The sequence below is a fragment of the Anas platyrhynchos genome, chromosome 1 (genome assembly GCF_047663525.1).
Source record: "Anas platyrhynchos isolate ZD024472 breed Pekin duck chromosome 1, IASCAAS_PekinDuck_T2T, whole genome shotgun sequence".
NCBI lineage: Eukaryota > Metazoa > Chordata > Aves > Anseriformes > Anatidae > Anas > Anas platyrhynchos.
In genome coordinates, this window is record NC_092587.1 from 30,970,954 (window position 1) to 30,996,569 (window position 25,616).

At 38.0% G+C, this 25,616-nt stretch overlaps 1 protein-coding gene across 8 annotated transcripts in view; it reads left to right on the forward strand.

The window, feature by feature from the left end:
• PDZRN4 (PDZ domain containing ring finger 4) overlaps positions 1–25,616 on the forward strand; it is a 273,876-nt gene that overhangs the window by 221,460 nt on the left and 26,800 nt on the right. For all 8 annotated transcript variants that reach the window (XM_072033923.1, XM_072033933.1, XM_072033941.1 and 5 more), the window contains 2 exons: positions 8,348–8,601; positions 10,207–10,309. In XM_072033923.1, the coding sequence (XP_071890024.1) occupies positions 8,348–8,601; positions 10,207–10,309 (357 nt within the window). The remainder of the gene's footprint in view (positions 1–8,347; positions 8,602–10,206; positions 10,310–25,616) is intronic.

Consider the following 25,616-nt stretch of genomic DNA (forward strand, 5'->3'; position numbering starts at 1 on the left):
AGCCAGCTGTACAGGCTGCCACCACCGTCTGTCCTGGTCCTGCACAGCTGGAGCGGGTGGGAGTTAGTCCTTGGCCAGGGAGAGCTAGAGCTCTCACTGTGCTACCTTAAATTGAATTTAAAAATAAAAAAATAAAATCTGCCTTATGCTTAACTGCATCCCTTAAATGGGGAATTTTAATAATGTGCCAACAGCAGCAGTTTGGAGTATCTTATGGAGGAAAAGGTCACTGTGCCCATAAGTTATCCTAGCATTTGATCAGTGGACTCTTTTCCAAAGACTTTAAGTCTCATTATTCACTGCTTATAAAGTCACTTGAGATATAAAAAGTCTTTTTATAGTAATGAAAGAACTCCCACAATTAGCCAGAAGGCAGCCATCTATCTTTTTAAACTCCTCGGTTCAGAGGAGACCAGGAGTTTCAGGTGTCTGAACGTGGATGAATTGTTATGACAGTGATAAGTGTAACATTCGTGTAGGGATGCCAGCCTTGGCTGAGTTCATGGAGGGCTGGGGATTCTTTTTAAAGGTGAAAGAAAGACTTTTCTTTTTAATGAAATGTAGGATGTAATTCCCTGAAAGGAAAAAAGTAACTACATGCTGTTTACGTACTCCTGAAATCTGCCATTCAGCCTCTTCCATTATTCTTGGGGAATTGCAGATGATTAAAGAATATTGTTAATTTGATCTCCTAAAACTTGAATAGCAGCTACCTTTTGAAGTGCCTGTTCTCTGAGAAAAGTACATAACCCTAGAACAGAAATTGGAGAGTGAGCTTGTGGAAGAGCAGAGACTTGAAAGTTCACAGGAGAATACAGCATTGGAGATAAAAATGATTTGTTCTGAGCATGCACACTGGCCTTTGATTGTATTTTTCCCTACCATCAAAGGGCTGGTGTATGTGGTAGATCTAGTGAGAGATTTATCTAATATCCTATCCACAAATAGAAGTTTACAATGATTAATGTAATAAATGATGGTCTAATTATATCGAGGAGTAACTTAACGTATTTTATGCATGCCACAGCTAGTTTAGTCTTTATTGCCCTCAGGCAAAATCGTAATATCATCAGAAAAACTGTTTGTCAATATTAAAAGCAATTTGCATAGTAAATACACTCCAGCCTTGTTACATCACCATCTGGGTTAGCCGAGCATTTGGAGTAGTACTGGGAGGTGCTGGTGAAGGCAGACTCACAAGTGCTCTGACTGTCCAGCTATCAACATGATCTGATGACCAGAGATGGTGCTTCCAGCCTGCTGGAAGGGGACAGGGTCAGTGACAAGGCAGAGGGAGAAGAATTTAGGAAAGGAAAGAGGAATTCAGAAGGCATGAGAAAAATTAAACCCTGGGAACAAAACAAAGGTCTGCAGTGAAAGGGTGGGGTGTGAATAGAAGAAAGCCTGAAAGAGAAGGGAAGTGTGAGAGATCAGAGGCAGCACAGCAAGGGAATTGAACTAATAACAGCTGGAAGAGGGGCAAGAAAGATGTCCACAGCAAGTAGTAACACCTCTACTGGGCATATTGAGGGAGTCAGAGAGAGAGAATAGTGGCTGCTTGCAAATTCATGTCTACCAGCTCTGTTCTCAGAGCAGCTCACTATGAAACTAATGCAGCGATTCTTAAATTTAATTTGGCATTTCCATTTCACTCACAAACCAAGAGAACTGCAGATAATAGTCTGCTTGCTCTTTCAAAGCTCAAGTGAACCTTTCCTGAGCTATTGCTGTGTTCAGCACTAAAGGAGTTGAAAGAATCTTTGTGACATTTGTGTTGCTCTAACACCCAGTGAGGAGATAGAATATTCTTATTCCAGTTGCACGGACTGCCAAGCATCATGTTATGAAGTACAGGAACTGAGATCACATTTTGGACACAGTTTAGAGCTGTTAGCTCAGCAGAGCATTGAATCTTGTTGGAGTGGTCGTAGTTATCCTGGTGGTGCAAATGCAGCATTGTAGCATCCAAGTGTTTTTCTTGAAATATGTCTCAAGGTGAGGGCCCAGATCCACGAAGAGACTTCAGGCATGGAAATGTTGAAAGTCTCTTCTTGGCTGTCATCTCCTAGGGTGGATATTTTGCCTGATTTTCTACACACTGTCAGAGGACAGTTAGGTGCTCGTCAACAGTTACGGTCATGGTCATGTTTAACCCAGCCAGCTGGAAGCAGACTATAGGCACATACATGTATATAAAGCACCATCATTTCCTTATGCTCAGTACTTTAAATGCAAGTAGGCATTCAATAAATTTATGATTCAGAGCCTCCAACTTCTTCATAAAAGAGGAGATGGAGAGGGAAAGGGCTTCTGTGATTTAGTCGCTACTGGTGGATTTGACTTCACTTACAAAAGGGATTGTGCACCCAAAGTTTTGGGGGACAGTTGTTGCAGTTGAGCTTTGGTTTAGTTAGTGGTGACTGGGTAGAGAAAGTAAAATCACAGAGAAAGAGATTTTGAACTAGTTTGTATTTGATAGAGAGGCAAAATAACTCAAGCACTTTTGTGTTGCTTACCTTGCTCACTAATTTGCTCTGTTTCACTGCAGCTGTGATGGGAGCTTTTTCTCCATTCCCAGCACATCTACCTGAGGCATTGTTTGCAATCCAGTTTAAAAGTCTCTTGAATTTCCTAGCATTGCTCGTTATCCAACATTTTCAGGCAGTGTCCAGCTCTTTGCTGGGGTCTTTTGGGGATGTGTCATGTTCTTCACAGAGAGAAGTTGCAGCTGTCAGACCTGCCCACAGGTCACAGTGGACAATTCTGACAAAGTAAAGCACAGTCTTGAGGTCAGTTAAAAGAAGGGTGTTTCTTTATGACAGCTACTGTTTAGATAATCAAAACTGCTGAGAAGTCCTTGGGAAGTGTCTCTCTAGAAAGAAGCTTTATATGGTGGAAAAAAAAGCATATTTATGTGTGTTGGTTTTTTTTGTTTTTTGTTTTTTTCACAGCTTCTTGTAGCATTTATGTTTTCTTGCTTAGGTTAAAGCTTAGCCACAGGCTTTTCAGCCAAAGTAGTGAGCTGCTAAATATTAGGAAGCTGAAGTGGTGCTTTACACACAGGGAAATGCACGGAAGGCTGCAGTTATGTGTTTTGTTTTGTTTTGTTTCAGTATTGTTGAACTAGCTACACAAACTAGCTAATATAACAAGCTTAAGCTGTACAGGTAATAGAAAAGTAGTTGTTATTGTAAGCCTTTGGTTCAACCTGAGGAAAGCAGCCAAAGCCTGTGTGTTCAGCAACTTATACAGCTTTTAGAAGGGCTGATAAGGTTTGGCGATTGGGGCAACAAAGGATCAAATGGGAAGAAGCATCACTTAACTCATCTGGCTAAGGAAGAGGAAATGTCATTAACCAGCGTAATAAAAGTTGTCCCTTTACTGAACTTGCCTGAACCCTGACTAAGATAGTGGCGTTGGGTAATGGCTGAATTTGATACCTTTCAGATTAACTTGCCCAAGAAATTCAGCTTAGTGCTGAACTGTAACCTAAAAGGTCGGTGTGTCAAATGCCATTTCTGTAAATGAACTATCACATTTGTGTTAGTAGAAGAGTTGCAGTGTCCTCTCCAACACATGTGTCACTGGCAGGTCACAAGTTCTGTGCCTCCCATCCTGCCCAGAAAGCCTCATGCCTGGCAGTCGTTATCACTGGAAGTTTTCTTAAATGGCTGTATGTCCCCAAACCTTTATGTTTGAGAAGAAGGTAGTATTGTTTGTTCTTTTTCTTTGGGTTGTCCTTGTAGTTAGGGAGGGCTCAAATTCTTGTCCTAAAAAAAGGACTGATCAAAGTAAGACACGGTATTCAATCCTTTTTGCCAGTTTTCCATCCAAGGATGCACTCCAGGTCGTGGTTGCCTGGATGTATATTAGGGGCAGAAATTGGAGGTGAAGAGACTGCTGTGATGAGAGCAGATTTAGCACCTGTCAGGTCAGAGGCATCTTTTGCATGAGTGTTGAAATCTCCCAGGACAGTGAGCCTTGTGAACTCCATCATCATGTCAGACAACATCTCTGTCATGTCTCCAGGAAACCCTTGTGGCTGGATGTCTCTGGTCTAGCGAAATGCTCAGGTTATTCTTCCCTTTGCCCTTACTGATTAAACAGGAGGTCTCCAAGGATTTACTTCAGCAGAGCCAATCTTAAATTTTAAGTTGCATATGCCAGGTATTTGCTGAGAGGTGGAGGTTATCTCATGAGTTGCTAATGTGACACCTTTTGTGATGGTTGCATTCATGTCATTACACATCTTTTTCTCTTTTTTTCCTTTCTCTTTTTTCTTTTTCCTTTTCATAGATAGTATGAGGAAAGTAAAGACTACAGGAAACATCTTCAGTATTCTGACTCGATTCAAAAATTCTGGCCAGCATTAATAGGAATAACCAACATCTGTAATCAGCGAAAAAGTGTTTAAAGACAAGGGTATTTTGTTTTTCAACCACACGCACTTAAATCCTGGAAGCAGTCTTCATTGAAGGACTGATATATTATTATTTTTTTAGAACACAAAGTGCAAGAATAATCTAACAGCCATCTGCTTGCGTTTTTTATAGTCAGTGTTTTGTTATTTAGTCCTGTTCCTCCTTCATTCTCTGCTGTCCACCTCTGCATGTCTGGGGAACTAGAAATGTTCAGTTCTATGTACAGTAGTGCTGGCATTAGAAATGGCTGTTGGCCAATGTCAGTTGATTTGTGCATGAGAAACAAAGCCTGTTTGCTTGTTTATTTTCTGATGCTGATGAAGTTTTGCATGTGGTTGGATTTAGAGCAAGGGGATGGCCAGGATCCAGCCAGTGGCCACCAGTCACTCAAGGGAAGATGTTGACAAGTGGCCCAGGCTTTGCAGTGTGTCCAAAAGGGGGGAGAGTGTTCATTAAACAGAAGTTTAATCAAACAGGGCAGGAGGATGGTTTACATGAGGAAAGATATATTCTTTACTTAACATTCACAACTTGCTTGTGGATTAATTAGCCCATCTGCTACTACAAATGTATTCCCATGTCTTTGTGTTGACTGTTAAAAGTGACTGATTTCTCTATCCACTTAAAATAGTACCCTGGATTCCACTGAAAGTAACCTTTCCGAGGCAAGGAATTTATTTAATCATCCACTAAGAACCTGTAAGTGGCTTGCTGTAAATAAGTGCTCAGCTGTCTACAGCTCCCAGGGTAACTATATTTGAGTGTTAAGTTGGGGGATGATGCAGGAGGCAGAAAAACCTTAAAGAAGCTAAATGAAGAGAGCTTCCAACCCCATCTGTAGTATTGGCTTTGGGTTTTAAAATAAATTCTCTCTTCCCAGCCCCAAGTGGGCAGGACAGCTGCCAGCATCAAGTAATTCAGCTATAGATTTTCTTCTGAGGAAGACAGCGTTCATAAATTAGGTGACCTTTATGCAGATCGACAAAGTGTGTTGATGAACTTCAAGTGACAATTTAAACAAGTATTGGGTGTCTGAAGTGCTTGTATTTCATAAGAAACCAACATAAAGGATGGAATGCTTTTAAAGTCTTTAAATTGAACGGGCACTTAAATGAAAATAGAGGTCATATGTGGCCAAGATAAATGAAAATGTGCATCTTTTGTGATTTTTCACACTCATGTGATTTTAAAATATTATTATTCTTTAGAAATAGAATTTGCATGTAAATAGCATTGTTGTGAATTTATGTCGTTTTCCTCATGGTATTGGATAAGTATTGACTTATGTCAATAAACAGAGCTTCTGGTATTCCAAAATAATCTAATATATATTTTTTATGCTATCCAAATATCTTTTTGCTTTGCTGATAAGAATCTGTGATAAAACTGTAAGCTTGTGCCAGAAATCACCACATGATTCAGGTGGGATGCAGCAGGATTGTGTGCTTTTTACTTGATAAGAAAAGAAAATGATACACTGCTATGTTGAATGTTTTTTCCCAAATGCTTACTCTTAGGAGAAACACTATATCTGTTATCAGAAACTTTTAAAAAGTATTAAATGGGTTTTGGGAAACAGGAAAGTAATTTTTATGTTCTTTAAGGCCTTAGAAATGAGAGTTATTCAGAAAGCCTGTAGGACAATCTTTTTACAAAACCTGCCAAAATGTGAAAACTGGAAAATTGTTTCCTTGATAGTATCTAAGTTAGAAGCAAGAATGAAGCAGAGGCTGGAACTGAAGAGTGACTAGAAGACCCAGGCTTGAAGCTTTATCTCTAATTGCCTCTATTAGACATGGCTGAATCTAACACCCTGGCAGCGTAACTTGTGCTATCAGAGAGGGTTTGCAGAAGCTCACTCCTTGGGGAAATTTCTTTTTCTTGTAGCATAACTTGTTTTTCAACTGTTCTGGCCCTTCCTCTTGTATACGACTGATACTTCACCATGTAACTTAGTTTTACAAAACCAAAGATTGTAATTTGATGCATGATATTTTGAGATAGAAAATCTTAACATTTTCTGGCTTCAGTCATCAGAGAAACACTGCATATGGATCAAATTCAAGTGATTAAGCTAGTTGTTGTTCATATTACTTGATCACAGTCTAGGTTGCAGTGTTTCATACTTCTAGGGCTCCTGGACATTCAGCACAGTGATTTTTGAGCTTTTTTAGGTACAGAAATCTATTTAGGTAATTTCTAACTTGCTCGTCACCACATACAGCATCAGAGCTAGCTAGAAAGATCAAGTGACCTTCACACTGAAGGCCACACTATAGTGTGGTTATTTCACATGTCCTCATGAGCGATATGGCCACAGGGACACAGCTTCTTTGGAAACTGCATCAAAGGAAAGGTGGTGCTACATTGTTGTTAAGCATGCATTCTAGAAAGGTACTGAGTTGGTGTATTAATTATATAATTAATAGTCAACTGTATTATAACCATCCATATGAGTAGACATGCTTACATGTGTTGCCTCAAATGTGACATTTTTAATTGCAAATGCTTCTCCTGGCAGGCTTAAAGCTGCTGAATGTGTCATTTGAGTTTGCTGGCATTGTTCTTTTTTGCATCTTTCATTTTTTTTTGAAGAAAGTTCCAAGTATTTCTATAATGAAAGAGTAATGTGACAAAGCAGTTTTGTTTTCAGCAAAAGTCTGTTGCAGTGTTTGTCCCACTTCTCGGGAGGGCTTAGGCTTAGTCCATTAAGCAGAAGATTTAAGGCTTCACAGTCTATACAACAGAGTAAATTTTGGCATTGACTTGTGGTAGAATCCCATTTCTGACTTGCTGTCAGTGTAGAGATTTACCCAAGGTAATTACTTTACCCTGGGTAAATTTATAAATTTAAATCAGTCTTTGGTACCCTTCAGATATTCACATATCTAACTAGAAAACCATGCACAGGATCATCTCATCTCTGCAGTAGCTCACAATGGCTAGATGGTGTGCAACAGTCAACACCAGTCCCGTGGCTCTGGAAACAGAGCAGAATGGTATTTTATGTGTAACTTTCTGTGATGTTGCACTGCCCCTTAGGGCTTAGATACTGGCTGCTATTGGCGAATTAGCTCTCACATTTTGTAATGGGCCAAAAATTGGCAAGTTTGCCCTAAACACCTGAAATCATATGAAATTAGCATCACCAAGTCTTGCAGTTGCCTTTTTTAATACTAAGAGACCTAACAAGACTTGGAGGAATTTTCTGCTTTGCTTGCAGCAGAAAGAAACCTTGCCATAGTCTTTTAGTTTTGCCAAGCTGTGCTGCATTTGCAGAGTAATTTTCTGTTTTATTAGTTGTCTGTTTGTAGCAAATAAATTCTTCAGCTTGTCTGATTTAGATTTCTCTTTTCTTAAAAGAGCAGCAGCTGACTGTGTTAGTTAAATCTTCCTATCTTTGGTCTTAATGACTGTATAATGGCAATAGCAGATAAGTGGCAAAACATTGAAAGTTGGCCTTGTTTCTTTTTAGATATCTGCGACATGTTTATTGACATCTGCATTAATAACAATACTGTGCCAGAAATCCCTTATTACAGTTGCATGCCACAGAAAAATGTTGAAATTGAAAATTAAAGGCACCCACCTTTTTTTATTCATATTTTATGAGGCAAATAAAATAAGATGAGAAAGCTGATTTTAAATGTCCTTTTTAAATGCTCTAGTTTCTTTGCTGTGTTGGGATTCCATTGGGGCAATTAAGGAAGTGCTCAAACCATTTCTAATTTCTATCATAGATTAAAGAAGTTCTTTCTCCTTCCAGCCTTATGTCACCTCTTTCATGAATACCAAAATAAAGTTCAATGTCAGCATATAGCTTGATAACACTACACAAATTATTCCCCCGATATTTTACACCCATGTTTTTATGCTGCCTTTTCTCTTGTGCTTACTCTTTGGTATATTTTTCTGTTTTTCTCAAGGTCAATGGGAAGGACCTCTCCAAGGCCACTCATGAAGAGGCAGTGGAAGCTTTTCGCAATGCCAAGGAGCCAATTGTAGTTCAAGTTTTACGACGAGCTCCAATTAGCAAAGCTCAAGGTAGCTCTCAGGATGTACGTCTTGTGGATGCCTGCACTCAGACTGACATCACTTTTGAGCACATTATGGCTCTGGCCAAACTAAGGCCTTCCACACCACCAGTTCCTGATATCTGCCCTTTTCTACTTTCAGACAGGTATGGCATATATTCTCCTATTGTTTTCTAGTGAGATTGAGGCATTGCAATGGCAGGTTTGTAGCTTTCTCTTGAAAAGGTCTCAGGAACACTTTAAATGAATTATAAATGTTGTAGAAGTTATAACTGCTATGCTGTTCAGGCTTCGATGACAATTTTCATTAACTCTACTCTAGGATTAGACAACAAGAAGGAATATTGTTCTTGCTTGCTTTGTGCTTATGCACAAAGTTCATCTAAAGCTAAGCCCTTATTAAGAAGAAAAACACTTCTGTGTTCCAAAGTACCAAAAAGGCTTCTAAAGCCTAGAAAGAGCTGTCTTGTTGCTTTCTGTTCTTCCAAATTTCTTGCAAAACTCATGGAAAAGTTATTTTATTTAATTTAACAGTCCCCTTATTAAGGCAAAACAATTCCAAAAATATGGAGATGGAAGTATAATGTCACCTTTCGTATGTCAAATAATGTGAATTAAGTTATCCCTTGGTTGAATTAATTTTCTCTGAAATGGAACTGAATACAAATATTGGCAAAAAATACAAAAAAAAAAAAAAAGGGATTAGGCTCCTCCCTTTATGGACTGTTACTCCCTTTTTACTCATGAGTATCATCATCTAGTGGTTGACCCTTAGTCTCTGTCTGTGGCCAGCAAAACTATGAAAGCCCTGAAGCTTTCCTACTGACTTCCTGGCATGCTGTACATCTCTGCAGAAATGATGCAGAGAACATACCACTTTTGACCTTGATATAACTCTGTCTTTAGAAGTTCTAGGTAAGCTGAGTAGATGACCATATCAGAGAGAGAGAACCTGCTGGATAGATCCTACTATTTAATACTAAACAGCTGAACATGTATATTTTTGAGTTGTTACAGTACTACTAAACTGTGTGCTACTGTGATTGAAGTTCCCATACTCTCAGCATGGGGAAGAGTTTCCTGATTTGGCTTGAGGTAGATCCACAATGGGTGTTGCATGGTTAGGACCTAAGGAGTCTGAAGAGCTAAGGCCACCTTGGGTCCGCAACTGTACCTAAATGCATGTCATAAAGACCTCATTATTTGTGCCCCAAGACTTTGCAACCATGCAATTTAATAACATTTTACAGTGTGCAGTTATTCAAATGCACTTCACCATCCTGTTATCCCTTTAACAAAAGAGGATAATGCAACTTGTGTAATGCAAGCACTTGAACAATTTGCCAGCCTGGTGTGGGTTGTAGATTGAGGATGTTCGTGTGTTTGTAACAAGTTAATTGGTAAGCTGCCACTGGCCATGATGCAGCATATGAATGTGGAGTTAGGTAGATTTATGAGCATAAGGAATTCCAAATAGTCATAATTAAGTAGTTTGGCCCCAAACAGACCCTTTTACATAATCACCCTGTATAAATCTGACAAAAGGTGAATCTAGCAAAATGAACTAAGAATTTGAGCTTTAGAAAACAGCCCTTTCTACATCCTAATGCTGTTTTATTCATGCTCTCAAGCCCTCCAGAGTAATATTCCAAAGATAAAACTACAGAAAGGGTTTGTGTATGTGTTTTTAATAATTATTTATTTATTTAATTGTTTCATATACTTTTGTTGTACTGCTTTGTTCCACATAGCTGCCATTCTCTTCACCCAGCGGAGCATGAATTTTACGAAGGTAATGAGTATCTTTCCAGCCTGCCTGCTGATGCAGATAGAACAGAGGACTTTGAGTATGAGGTAAGACCACTGGCACACTGCAGTCTCTCTGTTATTACAGATATGGTACTTGCACAGATAGGATCAGGTTCTTGTGCAAAATAAAGGAAAAAAAGAGAGAGAGAGAGAGAGAGAATGGGAATACTCTGTGCCACAGAGTGTTCAAACAGTGTCCTTTTTTATACCTGTGTAACGTCACAAGCTTTGGGTTAGGTTATGCATGTGAAATGTGAAAGTGGAATCTTGCACTGGTTGTCTTTGTACAAGTTCAGGATACTTACTCTCTCTTTGTTCAGTGGAGACAGTAAATCTGCTACTTTCTTTTTGAATTTATAACACTTTAAGGAAAACCTTTCCAAAATTAAAAATGGTAACTGGAAGCTTAATTGTCATCTTTTTTTTTTTCCCTTCAAATTTTAAGAATTAATTGGCCTTTTTTCTTATGCCTTAGGGATAAGTCTTACAGATACTTGGATGCATACTTGAGTGTTTGTAAGATCAGGCTACATCTCTGAAAATGAATATAATTTCTGTTACTTGCTCTTTCCTATTTGACATTGTAAGTGTTGCAATTAGAAGAAATTGTGCTCTGTACTGCAAATATCCCTTTGCTGTTAATGCATTGTATTCTCTAGTGATGAGGCTGGATGTCTTTCTGAATCACTGGAAAAATTTGTGTAGCTTCCCAAAATGATAACATGTGATTGGTGTTGTTGCTCTTCATTAGATTTTCATTTCAATATCTAAATAGTGTTTGTATCTGCCAGTCATTAGATTTTTGTCTTTTCTACTGTTATGTAGCAACAAAATATTTGTAGGGGCAGGCATAAGAAGCAGATGGCTCTTTTTAATATTAAACAGTGCTGAGTCTTTGCATAAGTTCAAGTTACTGTATTTTAAATAAGAGTGATTATAAATAATTAAATATCTTTAATACAAGATTTAAAATATCCTATCTTTCTGTTTGCTGTACCTTAAGAAACATTTTTAAAGGTTTCACATAACTGCTTGACATTTGGAAATGAAATGAATGGCAAAAGCTTTGGCAAATATGCTGTGTGTTCACTTTTATCTTGTCTTTAGCAGCTAAGATGCTCTATTGCAAGTTCAGCCCATTGTTCTTTTCTTCTAGCAGCCTGGGGAATCTGAAGTTCTTCCCCCAGGAAATAGAAAAATCAAATAACATCTACTTAGTGAATCTCAATCAGAACAAGCAAACTTTTATTTGAACTCCTCAAAAAATCATTGCTAGGGATTAGCGAAATCATTATTTCTTCCCAGTTGGTTTTTGATGTGATATCTCACAGTACAAGAGTATCAGGGCTTAGGTTCTGCTTTGACTCCCCAGGTGTAATGCAATATTAAATTTCTCTGTCAAGTGTGTTTGTTTACAGTGCTTCTTTCTTACCTGTAATAGAAACTTTTTTTTTTTTTTTAATAGTGATATTTAAGTAAATTAGTAATGGAAACATCTAGAAAGAATACATTAAAAATGGTAGTTAGTTGAAAATATTTTTCATCATTTAATCAGAGTATCGGTGACATTAAAATGCTAACAGAATTCAAATCTATATAGGGCCTACCTAGTGGAATCAGGTCCTCTTTATGACTGTTATTAATCACTAATAATAGTTGGCATAAGTATTATGACAGTGGCAAATGCTTGGGCAGGTTCTCAGTTGCCTGTAATTGCTACTAATCACACCATCATAGTCATTAATTTGCTATCAGTTGTGATTCAGTTGCCCGAGGCAAACTCACTGAGTGATTGAAATAGCGTTTCATATGAAATTCAAATAGGAAAGGAACTGTATGGCTTCCTTTGAAGAGGACCCTATTCTACTAAATATGTAAGTTTTGAAGGAGAAACATCATGGAGCCTTTTATTAGAAGAGCTCTAAATGTGAAAAGCTTTCCCAAAATTTAAGCCTGTGTGGTAATATTATGATTTAAGTCACTCATTGGTTGTATTAACTGTCATTTAAGTTAGTAAGTAAGAAGTTAGTAAACTCCCCTGTTGCAACCAGATAACATTATCATTATTCCAGATAGCTGGATCATTGATCCATGAAAGATATATATTATCTCTCTTTGAAACCAAGTCTCATAAAGGACAGAGTCAAAAGGGATTTATTATCTGCGCTGGTGGATTTGGAGGAGAAGCAGTAGGACAGTCAGCAGAGCAGAGGCAATGGTTCGGTGCTGTCAAGGTCTCCACAACAATATTGGCTTAGGTGTACCCTCCTGTGGCCACTCAATCCTAGCCCTGATGTCTTCTGACTCCTTGGTTATGTAATGTTATCACCACCAACATTACTTGATTGTGAAACAGGTGTTAGAAGCGATCCAACCTTTTTAAAAATATATCCTTTTTTAAAGGGATTTTAACCTAGCCCCGCTGCCTGATCCGATTTCCAGCATGGCTTCACAAACTACTGTGTTGTCAAAACTGAATGGTGTGCATAGCAGAATCAGGGAAGGAAAAATGGTCAAGTATTTAGGAAGACAAGTTTTAAAACCAGCACAGGGTACCCTGTGGGCTGCAGGCTGGATGGAAGAACATACTCTATTTCCCACCATTTGATTTCTCCTGTGCTTAGAGAATGGAGTTTTACTATAATTACTGTGATTTCTGTAGAGCCAGGATTGTATCAGTTCTCCCTTAATTTTGTCATTTTTTCCTTTGTAAGAGATTTCTGTTGTGAACGTCAGCTAATTGCCTACAGCAAAAAAACTACCTGGTGTTTGGGCTGTGTTTAGTGTTGCTTTTGCTAAAAGGATACAGGTAAGCAGTTCACAGGTCCCCGTGGCAAACCAAAGAATTTTAAAAATTAATTTTAAAGCTAAACCTAGAGATTTCAGAAAAGCTTTGAAAGAAGATAGTGAGCAGAAAGAGAACTAGAACAATGCCTGATAATTTCCCAGAAATGTTTTTTTTAGGTAAGGAATGCATCAGTTTTCAGATGACAAATGCAAAGTGCTAAGCCAAAGTAGGAAGAACTGAGATGACTAGCAACGGAGATGATCTAAACAAGAATATTTTCCAAAGGGAATGTCCCGAAAATCTTTGATCAACTTGGAACTTGCTTATAGATATGTGCTGGAGTTTAAGCACCTGAATTACCACCATAAAAAGGAAACAAGAGGGTCACTGGGGATATGGACTTGTGTTTGCCAGTGGATTTGGTAGAATTTGACACTCTTCTACTCCATTTATAAATGAGAAAAACCCAGTGGTTTGTGCTCAGATTGCCACAGCTCAATAAACTCAAGTACAAGCCAATTGTCTTGGAAGGGTGAACTCCCTAGGAGGCTCATTAGGCTCCGTTCAGTACCATGCTTTAAACAAATGGCTGAGAAGATGGCAGAGCTGGGGGATTGCTGAGAGCCAGCTCATGTATCTTTAGGTTGCTCCTGCAAAGCTTGTCCTAAAAGGAATGAGAATTGTTGATATGTATTGAGACAGGTGGCAGAGCCAGCATCACTCTGTGTTGGCAGATACAGATCAAAAGATTTGTGTTTCTGGCATAGCAAGATATCCATAAGGACTTTTAAGATAAAGTAAGAACCAACCAATCTGTAAATGCTCAGTTGGACTTACAGTCAAGATAACTGAAAGAGAGCCAAAGATATTCAGGGTCATACCCAGCTCCTCCATGGCTATGAGTTGTGCTGCTGGAATTACATGAGGTGATATTAGAGTATGCATCACATTGTCTGCTACCAATAATGCAAAAGGACTAAAACCATCATAGCATCCAGTAATTCTGTGTCGAACATATCTCTTAAATTTGTACAGCAGATTTGTTCTTGCAAGAAGAACAGAAGATAGTGGTACTTGAGAGGAGTGAATAAGTTATTGAATATGTGCTTCTTTAATAACATTTCTGAACCTGCTATCAAAGAGAGAGAAGCATCGTATTCTTGGTTAGGAACATTACCAGTAATACAAAAATAAAGGGAAAAACAATTACATGGTGGAACAGTGAAATATTTTTTTTTTTTTAAAAAAAAGAACATTGTAAAGACAGTGCTGGACTAAGGAGCATATCACTAATATCTGGTTCTACATATTCACTCTGAGGAGACTGCCTTTCAAAAAGAGCAAACAGAAACAGAAGAAAATAAAAGAAGTTAGCGTATGTCACTAAACCAACAGACATGCACATGAGATGTGCAAGTAACTTTTTTCTGTGGCAAACTTTTATAAAATCTTTTGTGTCCAAACAACGAAAGGGTCAGAAGTCCTACCAGGAATGGCATCTACAGTAGAGCACAGTTACATTTTCTTGAGAAAAAGCCATCTGAGAACACCTGTTATTTTAATTCCTCCTATGCCCCAGAAAATAGAACTTCTGGAAACTAGAAAATTGATATGAACGGCGCTTGACTGCATCATCAGTATCTTCTCCTAAGTAGTGCAACCTGTAGTGCTCCAAGGGTTGGTTAATACCTTGTGTCAAAAAGGAATAGTCTTAAGTTCATAGTTTGTAGTTTCAAGGGCCAGATTTTTACTCAGGATAAGGAAATAAATGTGTATGTCTGCACATTGAATGTAAGTGCTAATTTATGGCTATGCACAGCCGTTCATTTAAATGTGTTGATAAGTATTTGCACTCATAAATCTGCTAACTGTAAATGTAGATTAGCCCTTTAAGTATACTACTGGCCTGATCCAAACCCATTGAAATTGCTGAGGTTTCCTATTGACCTAAGCATTTCTGGATCAGATATTGTTGGCTGTTTTAACAAATTACTAAAAATGGAGCTGGCAGAGAACAGCTAGAAAATTTGGGGAATTGCCTATGACTGAGGTTTTGTATATATCTCTTCTGATCGAAACCTATAAAACTCCCATAGGGGAGAATTTTATCCTGTTAATTTCTCTTACCATTTCTGAATATACTATCAGATGCTATGCAGCAGTAAAGCTTTGGTTTGCTATTCCAATAACACTCATAAGTATTATATCTGTATGAAGGAAGGTTGCTATTTCAGGTGCAAGTTTTATTTTCCTTCTGTGACATAACATTTTGGAAGTGGTCAGTTGTATTAGTATCTTTTCAGAACAAAAAAGGAGTAGTTTTGTTCAGATTAGTATTCTGAGTGATGCTGTTGATCCAGATAAAGTCACTCGAAGGCAAAAATATTTGTGGGGGAGGCCCTCAGTTTTCTAGGTAAGCCCTGCTGAAGCATAGCCACCAGCGCCTTCCTGGAAGGCCTACCTCTGCTGTGGTAGGCCAAGAGAGACCTGCTTGCCTTGTGAATTCATATGTAAGGCCTCTCCAACACAGGGATTTTTTAACCAATAAACCAAATGGATCTGTCTATCTCATAAATACATACTTAGGGCCTTTTTAACATGAGGATTACAGAGCTGATAGTCGGTAACAGCTCCCTTCAGAGCTGTGATAGCCTGCAAACTCCCCTTTGCGAACATTACAGGCGCTTGTGGCAATGCAATTGGAGCTCCTGCTTCAATTGCTCACACCTGAATAAACAGTTTTTATGGGAGCAGCATCTGTGCACACACTGCCAGTGCTTCTGGTAGCTAGTCAGGCTCTTTTGTTTTGTTACCTGATGAGTGTTTCTGTATGAAGAAGCTAATCCAAAAGATGCATAAGCAGCAAAATTGAAAACATTTCTGAGATAAGAATTTTCCCAAAATCCCTTACGTGTAGCATGGATTTTCTCTTTACAGCTATGAAGTCATGTTCTTTATTTAATAATATAAAGGGGATAGAGAGAGAGAAAGAAATCCTGTTTTGGTGGGGATCATACAAGGCAAGTTCCAGCCACGTGCAGATACAATGGCAGTGACATGAATGAGCAGAACCACTCTAATACCTTTGTCACTTGCTATCAGATTGTACTTTTTTCTTCTGTATTTTCTGCTGGGATTGGATTCTTTCTTCCTGAGCCTCTTAAAACTTGGGATGAATCTGAAAAGAGCCCTCAGCGAATAAAAGGCAGATTTCAAATTCAGCAACCACCAGATATAATTGAAAAGAGAAGGCTTCAAGAAATACGATGTTATACAGGCAGAATCCTAATAAAGACATAGGTGTTTTAATGTAGAAGAGCCAAAGTCTTGGATGAGGTTGTGTCTTTCCATTGCAGTCAGAGCTGATTGGTGTGAGAAGGGAAATGTGAAAAGGCTTCCTGGTGTGATGTAGGTTTTAGGTGGCAGAGCAAGTACTGCTTGCTGCATGCCTGCTACTAGTGCTTTCAGGGGGCAAGGACTGAACTAACAAGTCAGAGTGGGCTCAGATAAACTGGGAGTTACTGACCTACATCTGTTTTCTGACCAGCAGTTTGTTACTGCCTAGAAGTTACTGCTGAATACATGATGCCCCACAGCATACAGACGTTATACCAGAATGGTTATTCAGGTATTTGGTGGTAATTTTTAATATTAACTAACACCTCTTAAGGAGCATGGTGAAGGAAATGAACATGCATATGTGTGCCTGTGATCTGGAAAATCACAAAAACATAAAGAAAAATACAGACCATTTTTTAAAGCTAATAAGTGAAAAGCTTGCAAGGAATTCTTTTTGCCTAGTAAATAGATTATTATAGATGTTTCAGTTGGATCTGTGAAAACACTACAATAGTTAGGGCTTTTTAAAGCATTCCTCGAGATTTTTTCATTTAAACTTAAAAGTAGTTCTGAGCTACTAATACCTAGCTTGTGATCCCTCTGCCTCTCACTGTGGACTATTAAATTGGAAAGGTGACAGTTAAAATGGAGAAATGGCACTGGCATATTTTTTTCTGTAAATCATTGAGTAGCACTGTGTAATAAACGAAATAAGACTCTTTTACAATGCATTTGTCATACTGTAGCACTGGTATTTTTTCTGGTATTTTCACTGGTATTTTTATTTTTAAAACCCCTGGGGAGTTAAGTCACCATAATCTTCTCATAGCCAATAATAAGTATGGAATTTTTCCCAAACTGTGACTAATTGTACATTGTAAACGAGGAAAACAGTGGTAAAAAAGAAGCATTCATTTACTTTACTACTTTTTTTTTTTTTTCCACCTGCCTTTTAAGAATTGCAGTCAGTTTTCAAGTATAAATTAATTAGACTTAACATCATTCCACGAGGGTACTTCAGTATTACTATATCCTGCATTGCTACAGGAATTTACAAGCAGGTGAACTAAGGACAGTAGTATTGATTGACTTGCCAAGTCAGTCAGTGACAGAACTGGCAGTAAAAGACAAGAGTCTTTACTCCTAATGCTTTTTTTTTTTTTTCTTTTTCTTTTTCATTAAATCACTCTTCTTTTTGGTCATTTGATCATTTAGATGGAGGAGGATATCAGGGTAGTTTCTGCCATAGTTTTTTGTTAATTTTGAGTATGTTACTGTATCTCATCATAAAAATCTGACATTCAAAGCAGATGAAGTTGCTGTTATCTCACCTCCCATAAGTAATGAATATCCCAATTTAATGGCTTGAATTGTGTCCCCAACATCATGAGAGAACAGTGTGAAAAAGACACAAAACTGACATGGGCAAATTTATCAAAGTTATTACCATTTCCTGTGTTTTAAAACAAGAGGAAAATATATCAAGTCACTGATATTCATTTTGTTTCATGATTTCATAAAACAAACACAGCATTACTCCTCACTTCACCTGAAAGCTAATAAAAATTCTTCCTTGTTGTCAGGGCTTGTGTTTTCCCTTGAAAATGAAGAAAAGTGAGCTTAGTTCAGCAGCACTTTATTGTTGGGCAACATTACAACATATGGCATGTGTTTTTCACTCAGTGAAGGAAGAAGAAGGTGCTGGCAGTATTTTCATATTTATGAAAATCTGTGGGTTATAAATCTTCTGTTTTGGATAAGTGTTTTGTGTAGACAGTTTTTATAGCATTATACCACATACTTGCATATATGCTTTACAGTGAAAATATTTCTAAGACTTTTATTAATGCTATTTTTCATATTCTTCCTGTTTGAAGGTGTGTGTAGTATGTCTTGGAGACATGGAATCTGGCTATACAGACAAAGAACAGGAGAAAACAATCTCTTTTATATGTTACTTATAATGTCACTCTTTTAAAGCATAGTATCTTAGGAACTTCAAGAGCACAAGAAGCAAGGACCAAATCCCTCTAGTAAGATGGGAACCTTTTACAGGAAAATGGACTTTAAACAAGGTTTGAGTATTATGCATGCTGGGCCTTCTGAGGAGAAATCAAAAAGCAGGCAAGGTCTTTTCTCTGGAAGTTTGCTTTTTTATTTAATGAGGCAGCTCTTCAAAGAGAATGTGATAGTCATTCCTGGAGGGCATGGTTTGGTGAGCAGGAACACAGGTGAGACTGTATTGTGCATCAAAAAAGCAGATGATGAATTTGCTTTGTATTTCATCTCATGATTTCGTCAATCTATTCAAGTACGTGTTTGGGGATGGAGGACATTTCCACGGGTAACAGAAGTCTGAACAGCTGAAACTCAGCATGGATATGGTGCCCATAGACCTCATTTTGGTGCCAGGAAAATGAAAATGTGTTTTTAAAGTCAGCACATATCACTTCATGTGCTTGATTTATATAAAAATTGCATGTTTAAACTATACATATTTTAATATGTATGTAGGTGGAATTTTAGCTTTGTGTTTTCTAAAAATATCTAATTTTATTAGTTCAACTTAAAATTTAGCTTTTTTTTCATGGTATTTTGCATTTATTGTACTGGAAAAGCATAAACTGAATTACAGGAAAGTGTATTTCTCACAGCTGTCTAAAATGTAAAAATAACATTTTCAACTTGTTTTTAATTAATATTTCAAAATAGCCTTCACACAGTTGTAGATCAAGGATGTCCATATGTGTAGCATTGTAACTAGTTTGGAGTTTGAATCTACAACAATGTGTTCTGCTGTCCAGATAAATGTTTGCTGCAGCAGATGTTAGCACATCTGTTATGCCTCCCCATTTCGATTGGCTGCCTGGATGTTTAGAAAGTGCTGATGAGGCAGATAAATCTTCTGACACGTCTCAAGCCCAAAGCAGGCAGGCAGTAGCAATAATGATGCTTACAGAGCCACGTGCTAGGCAGTAACATTTTGAAATAAAACAAAAATAAAGTATGACTTTACCTGCAATAAGTGAAATTTATTGTGAAAAGTGAAAGCTAATTTTACCAAGTGATTTTCAGCTGATTTGAGCTGCAGCTATGTCAATCCATAAACCTCTGAACTTTGTGTATCTAAGGTTTGTCTGTTAGCAAAAAGCACCTGCTACAGCTTAGAAAGAGCTCTGAACTATTAAGGGGCTCTTTAATGCACTTTGGATTGCTGGGAGTTTGGTTTAGAAACAGCTGCAGCATATCTGTTTTTTTTTTTGGAAGGGTAAGAGTTATCTACTGCACGTGTGAAGTTCCTGATCTTATCATAATCCTAACTTTCAAAGGGTTTTCCTCTACCCCTCAAAGCTTCTCAGATTTGAATACTTTTATATCACTAGAGTCAGGAAAATTCCAGACATGGGGATCTTCTCCTGAGAAGATCAATATATGTATCAAAGAGGGCATTTGTGGACAGAGAAGGATATATCTGACAATCTCAAGTGCTAAGGCTGGTTTCAAAGTACATAGAGCTTTAGCATGTATTGGATCCCATCCTGACTTAAATCTTCATGAATGGTAAACAGAAATGTAGAAGTCACTGCAAAGATTTTAGCACTGATGCCATATGCTCGTATGGTTCCATTCCCCTCAGGAAATATCACCACTAAATTTCTAAGTTGCTTTCAAATACCCTTATTTAAGGCAAGACCAGAAATTGCAAAGAGAACCTATCCTAGAGGGGCAAAGATGTGGATGTTGATTATATAGGTGATATTGTTGGTCCTATAGTTTATAATATACACTTGAGAATCTGTAGAACTATGGAGTACCTAAGCAAGGAGACCACGTAGTCCAAACCCCTGCTGAAACAAGGACCAATTTAGGCCATACTGCTCAGCTGTCATCCAGCTGAAATCAGAATATATCTAAAAGTGGAGATTCTATGTCTCTGGACAACTCTTTCCAGTGTTTTGCTACCCTCGTGATAAGAAGTACTTTTTTGATATCTAACTGAAATTTCATGCGTAGCAACTTGTGTCTGTTGTCCCCTATGGCTGTCACTGTGCACCTCCAGGAAGAGTGCTTGTAAATTGCCTGGACTCTTGCATTTGCTACTTGAAGGAAGCAATAAGACCTCCTTATTAAGGAGACCCTTCTTTTTAAAAGCCTAACTGAATGTGGTTCTCCCAGCCTCCCCTCATCAGAGATGTGCTCCATCCACATAATTAGTTAATGGATTTCTATCCCGATGTGGAGTGCTGTATTCCCATCTGATAGCCAAGAGAAGGTCTGCTCAAACATTTCATGTAAATGGCTCAAAGCCATTTACATTGGAAAACAGATCTGGGAGCAATATCTGGAAAGCCCCCAAACCCCAAATTTGACTGGTAAAGTTTGAATTTGTTAGTTTTCTTAGCTGAAATCTTTCTGATTTCTTAGCTGAGCCTTTTATTTTTAGATATTGAAAGCCAAAGAGTTTCAATATGGAGGTCAGGATAAGAGCTGTAATGTAAAATGAAATATTTTTTTTTTCTTCTAATACATTTAATAATAAATCTCCTTCTTTTATTTTCATCAAAATTGTCCAAAAGCAAACGTCTTATTTGGAATATGGAGTCTGCAAGCCAGTGTGACATTTTAGTATGTTCACACACACTGCACAATGGAATAGCTACTACTCCCGTCTGCTTATCTCATTTTACCATAAGGTTCAGTTTCTATCGTCTGTGTTATTCCCACCTACTTTGTTCAAGGAGAAGAAAGTGAGAATGTAGAATCTAAGATCAGTGAAAAGGAAACCCTTAGCTGCATATCATCAGCTAGTTAATTATACTTTAAACTCTTCTCATATCCTTGCAACTTCACACATTTATTGAGTGAAAGACTGAAAGTGAAGACCAAGGCTGACTACTGAGAAATGCCATATCTAAGCAGTTCATCATGGATCTCTTTGCTAGGAAGCAAGAATTCATGCTTTTCTCAAGTACAGAACATACCAGAAGGGGTGTTGGCTCTCAAGCAGGTGAAAACATTTATACAAATATAACATAGAAAAATATATGCATATCATTAAGTACTTCTATTTAGCATTAATTGAGTTAGCATTCAAACTGCACCATGGGCAAAGAACAGAAACAAAGAGAATGAATAGGGAGGTAAAAGATTTAGGAGGAAAAGTAAGATCATGACTTGTTTAAAATAACAGCTGAGGACATTTTACCTTTCAGTAAGTATGATCATTTAGATAATAGCTCTTTTCTTTTCTTTTCTTTTTTTTTGTTGTTGTTGTAGTAGTAGTAGTAGTATAGTAGTAGTATATTTCATGTTTAATGCTTCCTACAAGAGTTGATTTTTTGATTTGTCTTTTGACAAGGGTCTGAAGGTTTGGTATTTATGCATGCTAGCTGAGGGGGAAAACTGAAGCTCAAGTGGATGTTTGTGACTTACTGGAGGATATACTGACAGCTGTTGTGCCTTTTACAGGCAGGAAGTCTATAATCTGTAAAGGGCTTGTTTTTTCGTTTTTTTCCTCTTTGACTTCCTTATGAGATACAGTCACTGTAAAGTCCACCACGTGTCTTTAAGCTCAAGGCTTAATATATCAGTTAGAAGCAAGTCAGAAAGGCCATACCAAGACTGGGAGGCCCACAGAATTAGATACTGTGTTTATCTCATCCCCATATGCTTATACCCTTCCTCCCACGGCAATGCTAAATTTGTTCACAAAGCAGTGATCAAAGGTTTCTCACGTTCATGGTGCCCTCCAGCTCCATCTTTCATCCAGCCCATGGCCCCATCTGCTCCGCGACTGCTGTCCGCCCCCTGTCCTCACCCATTGGGAGTCTCAGCTGACATTTGGGTGTCTTCCCCCTCCCACTCATGAACATCAGACTGCTACTGATCATCTCGCATCAGACATTTTGAATACGTACCAGCAGGCTTGACGTGCCTTAAGTTACTCTGTTGTTTGGTTTGCTGCATAGGAGTGCAGTATGCACAAAAAATTTACCCTCCAGAGCTGCAAGGGGAGAAGGAATTGCCGTATCCAGTGGAACTTCATTGTCAAAGGATTCGTCAGCTACAGGGCCAAATTCTGCTTCCACAGTTGCAAGATGATATTTTATTATTAGGTGCCTATACATCAGCATGCTAATTCTGTTTTTTGTTTGTTTGTTTGTTTGTTTTCTGCTACTACTTTTTTTTAAAAAAAAAAACAAAAAACAAACAATAGTATCATTGTCAACAACATCCTGCTGTCCCAGAACATTCTTTGTCTGGATACAAAGCAGCATGTGGCTCTAAGTGTAGCTATAAAGCAGGGATCAGCAGGAAAGTAATTTTGTTTTTAAATATTTCTCATTCTATGTTGTATTTGCGTTTGTATTATGCATTTGAGAAATGCTTGCTGATATTTTTCCTTTCCGCTTTGATGTAAACAAATCTCATATCATAGATTCTCAAATCTAAAACAGACTTTGAAAAAATGAGGATTAAATGAGACCTTATCCTAGAAAGTAGAGCCCCCACCCCTTGGACAGAGCATTGTTTCTCCCCACCATGTGGAATGGAGATAACCCTCTGTTTCTTTGTGGTAAGCTACCAACCAAATCCATTCTGGCAAATCTGACACCCAATGTGATTTGTCCTTTTCGATGCTGTTTATGAGAAGTCAGGACGGTCTTCTGTCAAAATTGATAAGTGAGAAGACAGTGGGGAATGCAATTTTATTTGTAACAGCACAGCTGCCAGCAGTTCCAGCTTGTTTACATCTAGGCTGGCTCTGTCTTGCTCCATAGCTTTTCTATTTCCATCCAAATAGCCCCCAAGTACATTGTGGATGTGCCTGTCTATGTAAAATCTGCATAAAAGAACACACTGGGAGTGTTAGAGAAGGAAAAAAGAACCTACTTCTTTAGGTTCTTTTCACAAGTCAAGAACATCAGTAGCTTTAAAAGCAAAATCTTGATCTTTACCAAATATCCATTTTCATTTACAAAATAGCTTCTAAAACTGAAATGTAATCTGCTAAAATCCTGTGATGCTTATTACCTGCCATGGTGAAGGTGCCTGAGGAGGTAAGAGCTTAGCTTTTTTGATGAAAGCATTCTTTCTCCAGTGGAAGTGGTCAGTCTTTGTAAATCAAATCCACAAACATTTAGATATAAGTTTATTATTTGTGGAAAAAATGCAAGAGGATCCTGCAGTGACATGTGAAGTGGAGGGCAGTTTAATTACACACTGCTTCACGCTGAATACTTCTGCTACATATCCTACAATTAGCCTCCGCTACATAGGCATTAACATATTTCCTGGAAAATCGTTTTGACAAGGAAGCGTAACTCTTGATGGTCTTGTGATAGTTCCCAGGTCTATGAAGCCTTTGTTTGCCTGCTATATAGCTTGCCTTCAGTCTGGCAGTCCCAGAATCCCAGGCATTTTTGATCTTTTTTTATTAGTGCACTTAAGAAAGCTGCAGTCATAGCCATTTCTTTTATACAATCTCTCCTGTGAGCTGTTTCTTTATCATAGCCCATGCTATACACACAGGTATCGGGGAGGTGAAGTTAAGAGGTTTTTTTTGTTTTACTGATGTAGCTTTTGGCAGGTGAACTTTTTCAGCAGACTAAAAATTCTTGTTTCATTTTGCTATTTCTGCTATTGCTGTTATTGATAAATAATTGGTTTCCACATGGTTTACCATTCAAAAGTATAGTCCCAAGGTGGCTGTAAATGTCTCTGCTCTGGTTTCGTAAATTGTGGGATCATCAGACACTTTGTGTTCTTGCTATAGATGTGAAATATATCTCTACATTTTTTAGGAGTTGCAATCATGCTCTTAATGAATTGTTTGATGATTGCTAAGGGAGATTCTTCTGCAGCATGACTGACCTGCCTGGCACCTACTTACATAGGTACATATACACACATGCATAGATACATGTATGCACACAGTATTTAACTATATGTATACACATGAATAAACAGACCCACTCCCCTCCACACAGACACTTGAAGATACATGTAAACAATTAAATATTTAACACCTCTCAAATCTGAATACAAAATAACTAACTTAAAAAGGAATTGCTTTGTTAATTGAATTTTGGTGGCACCACAGGCTCTCTTCATCTAAACAGGGATTAGTAGCCCTTGAGGGGAAAAAAAAAAACATCGTATTTAATATAATTGATGATTTCTAGTGATACTAGGATTTGCACATCTTTTTCAGAATTTCATAAAATTACTTCTGGTCATTGTTAAGAGATGTTGCTGCTAAACAAATGACCTGCATAACTAAGAAAGATTGAAACATGATTTGGGGAAGTATAACGTCATACTTCTTTGAAACACCAAGCTTCTCTTTTAAGAGTATAGTCTTACCTGTTGTCCATACCCTGATTGTTTGTATGTGACAGTCACATTTCCTGTTGCATGGAACAAATTCAGAGGTAAAATAAAAGGCATTTTAAAAGAAACTCTGAAGAACGCCATATATTCTACTGCTGGGGCTTTTTGTTGTTGTTGTTTTTGCAAACCCAGGCTGTTGTTTCCTCTTTTTTATACCCACACTCACTTGCAACATGTGCTTTTATGTAACATGTAATACCATTCTCATCACTTCTGAACTTGAGTTAAATTTTCTTTGTAGAAGCTCCACTGTTAGCACTTCACCCTCCTAGGACTTCATTAGACTGAACTGTCAGCCTGTTCTGTAAGAATCGAAGGATAGCTCTGACTCTCCTGGTATTATTTATTTTTATTTCATGAGCATGATTACTTGCCAGTGATGAAGAGTGTGGGGCATTATGAAGATTAAATATTATAGAAGATAGCAACATAAATGACTGGTGATTTGGCAGTCTGGATAAGGTGTATCCTTCTAGCTACATGGAGAATAAAACCAAGAAAGTGAATATGATTGGTGATAGAGTGCCAGGATGTTCTGCCATTTTGAGCTCTGCCTGATAAATGTCTGGCTGCTCACCATCATTCCTAGGAATGAAATACAAAGTGCTAAAATGGGATTATTAAACAAAATAATGAGACTAGGAGCAGGCTTTTCTTGGTTTCCATAGTTTACGGAAACAGCTAGAAAGAAGCTGATAAAATCAATCTGACTTCGCTAGGACGACCTTCTTATAGTAACCCTGACTGAAAGTGTAAAGAGCAGCCACAATTCAACTGTGCGTATAAACTGGATGTTGATCTCACCCATAAAGATGTCAGCATAGGAAGATA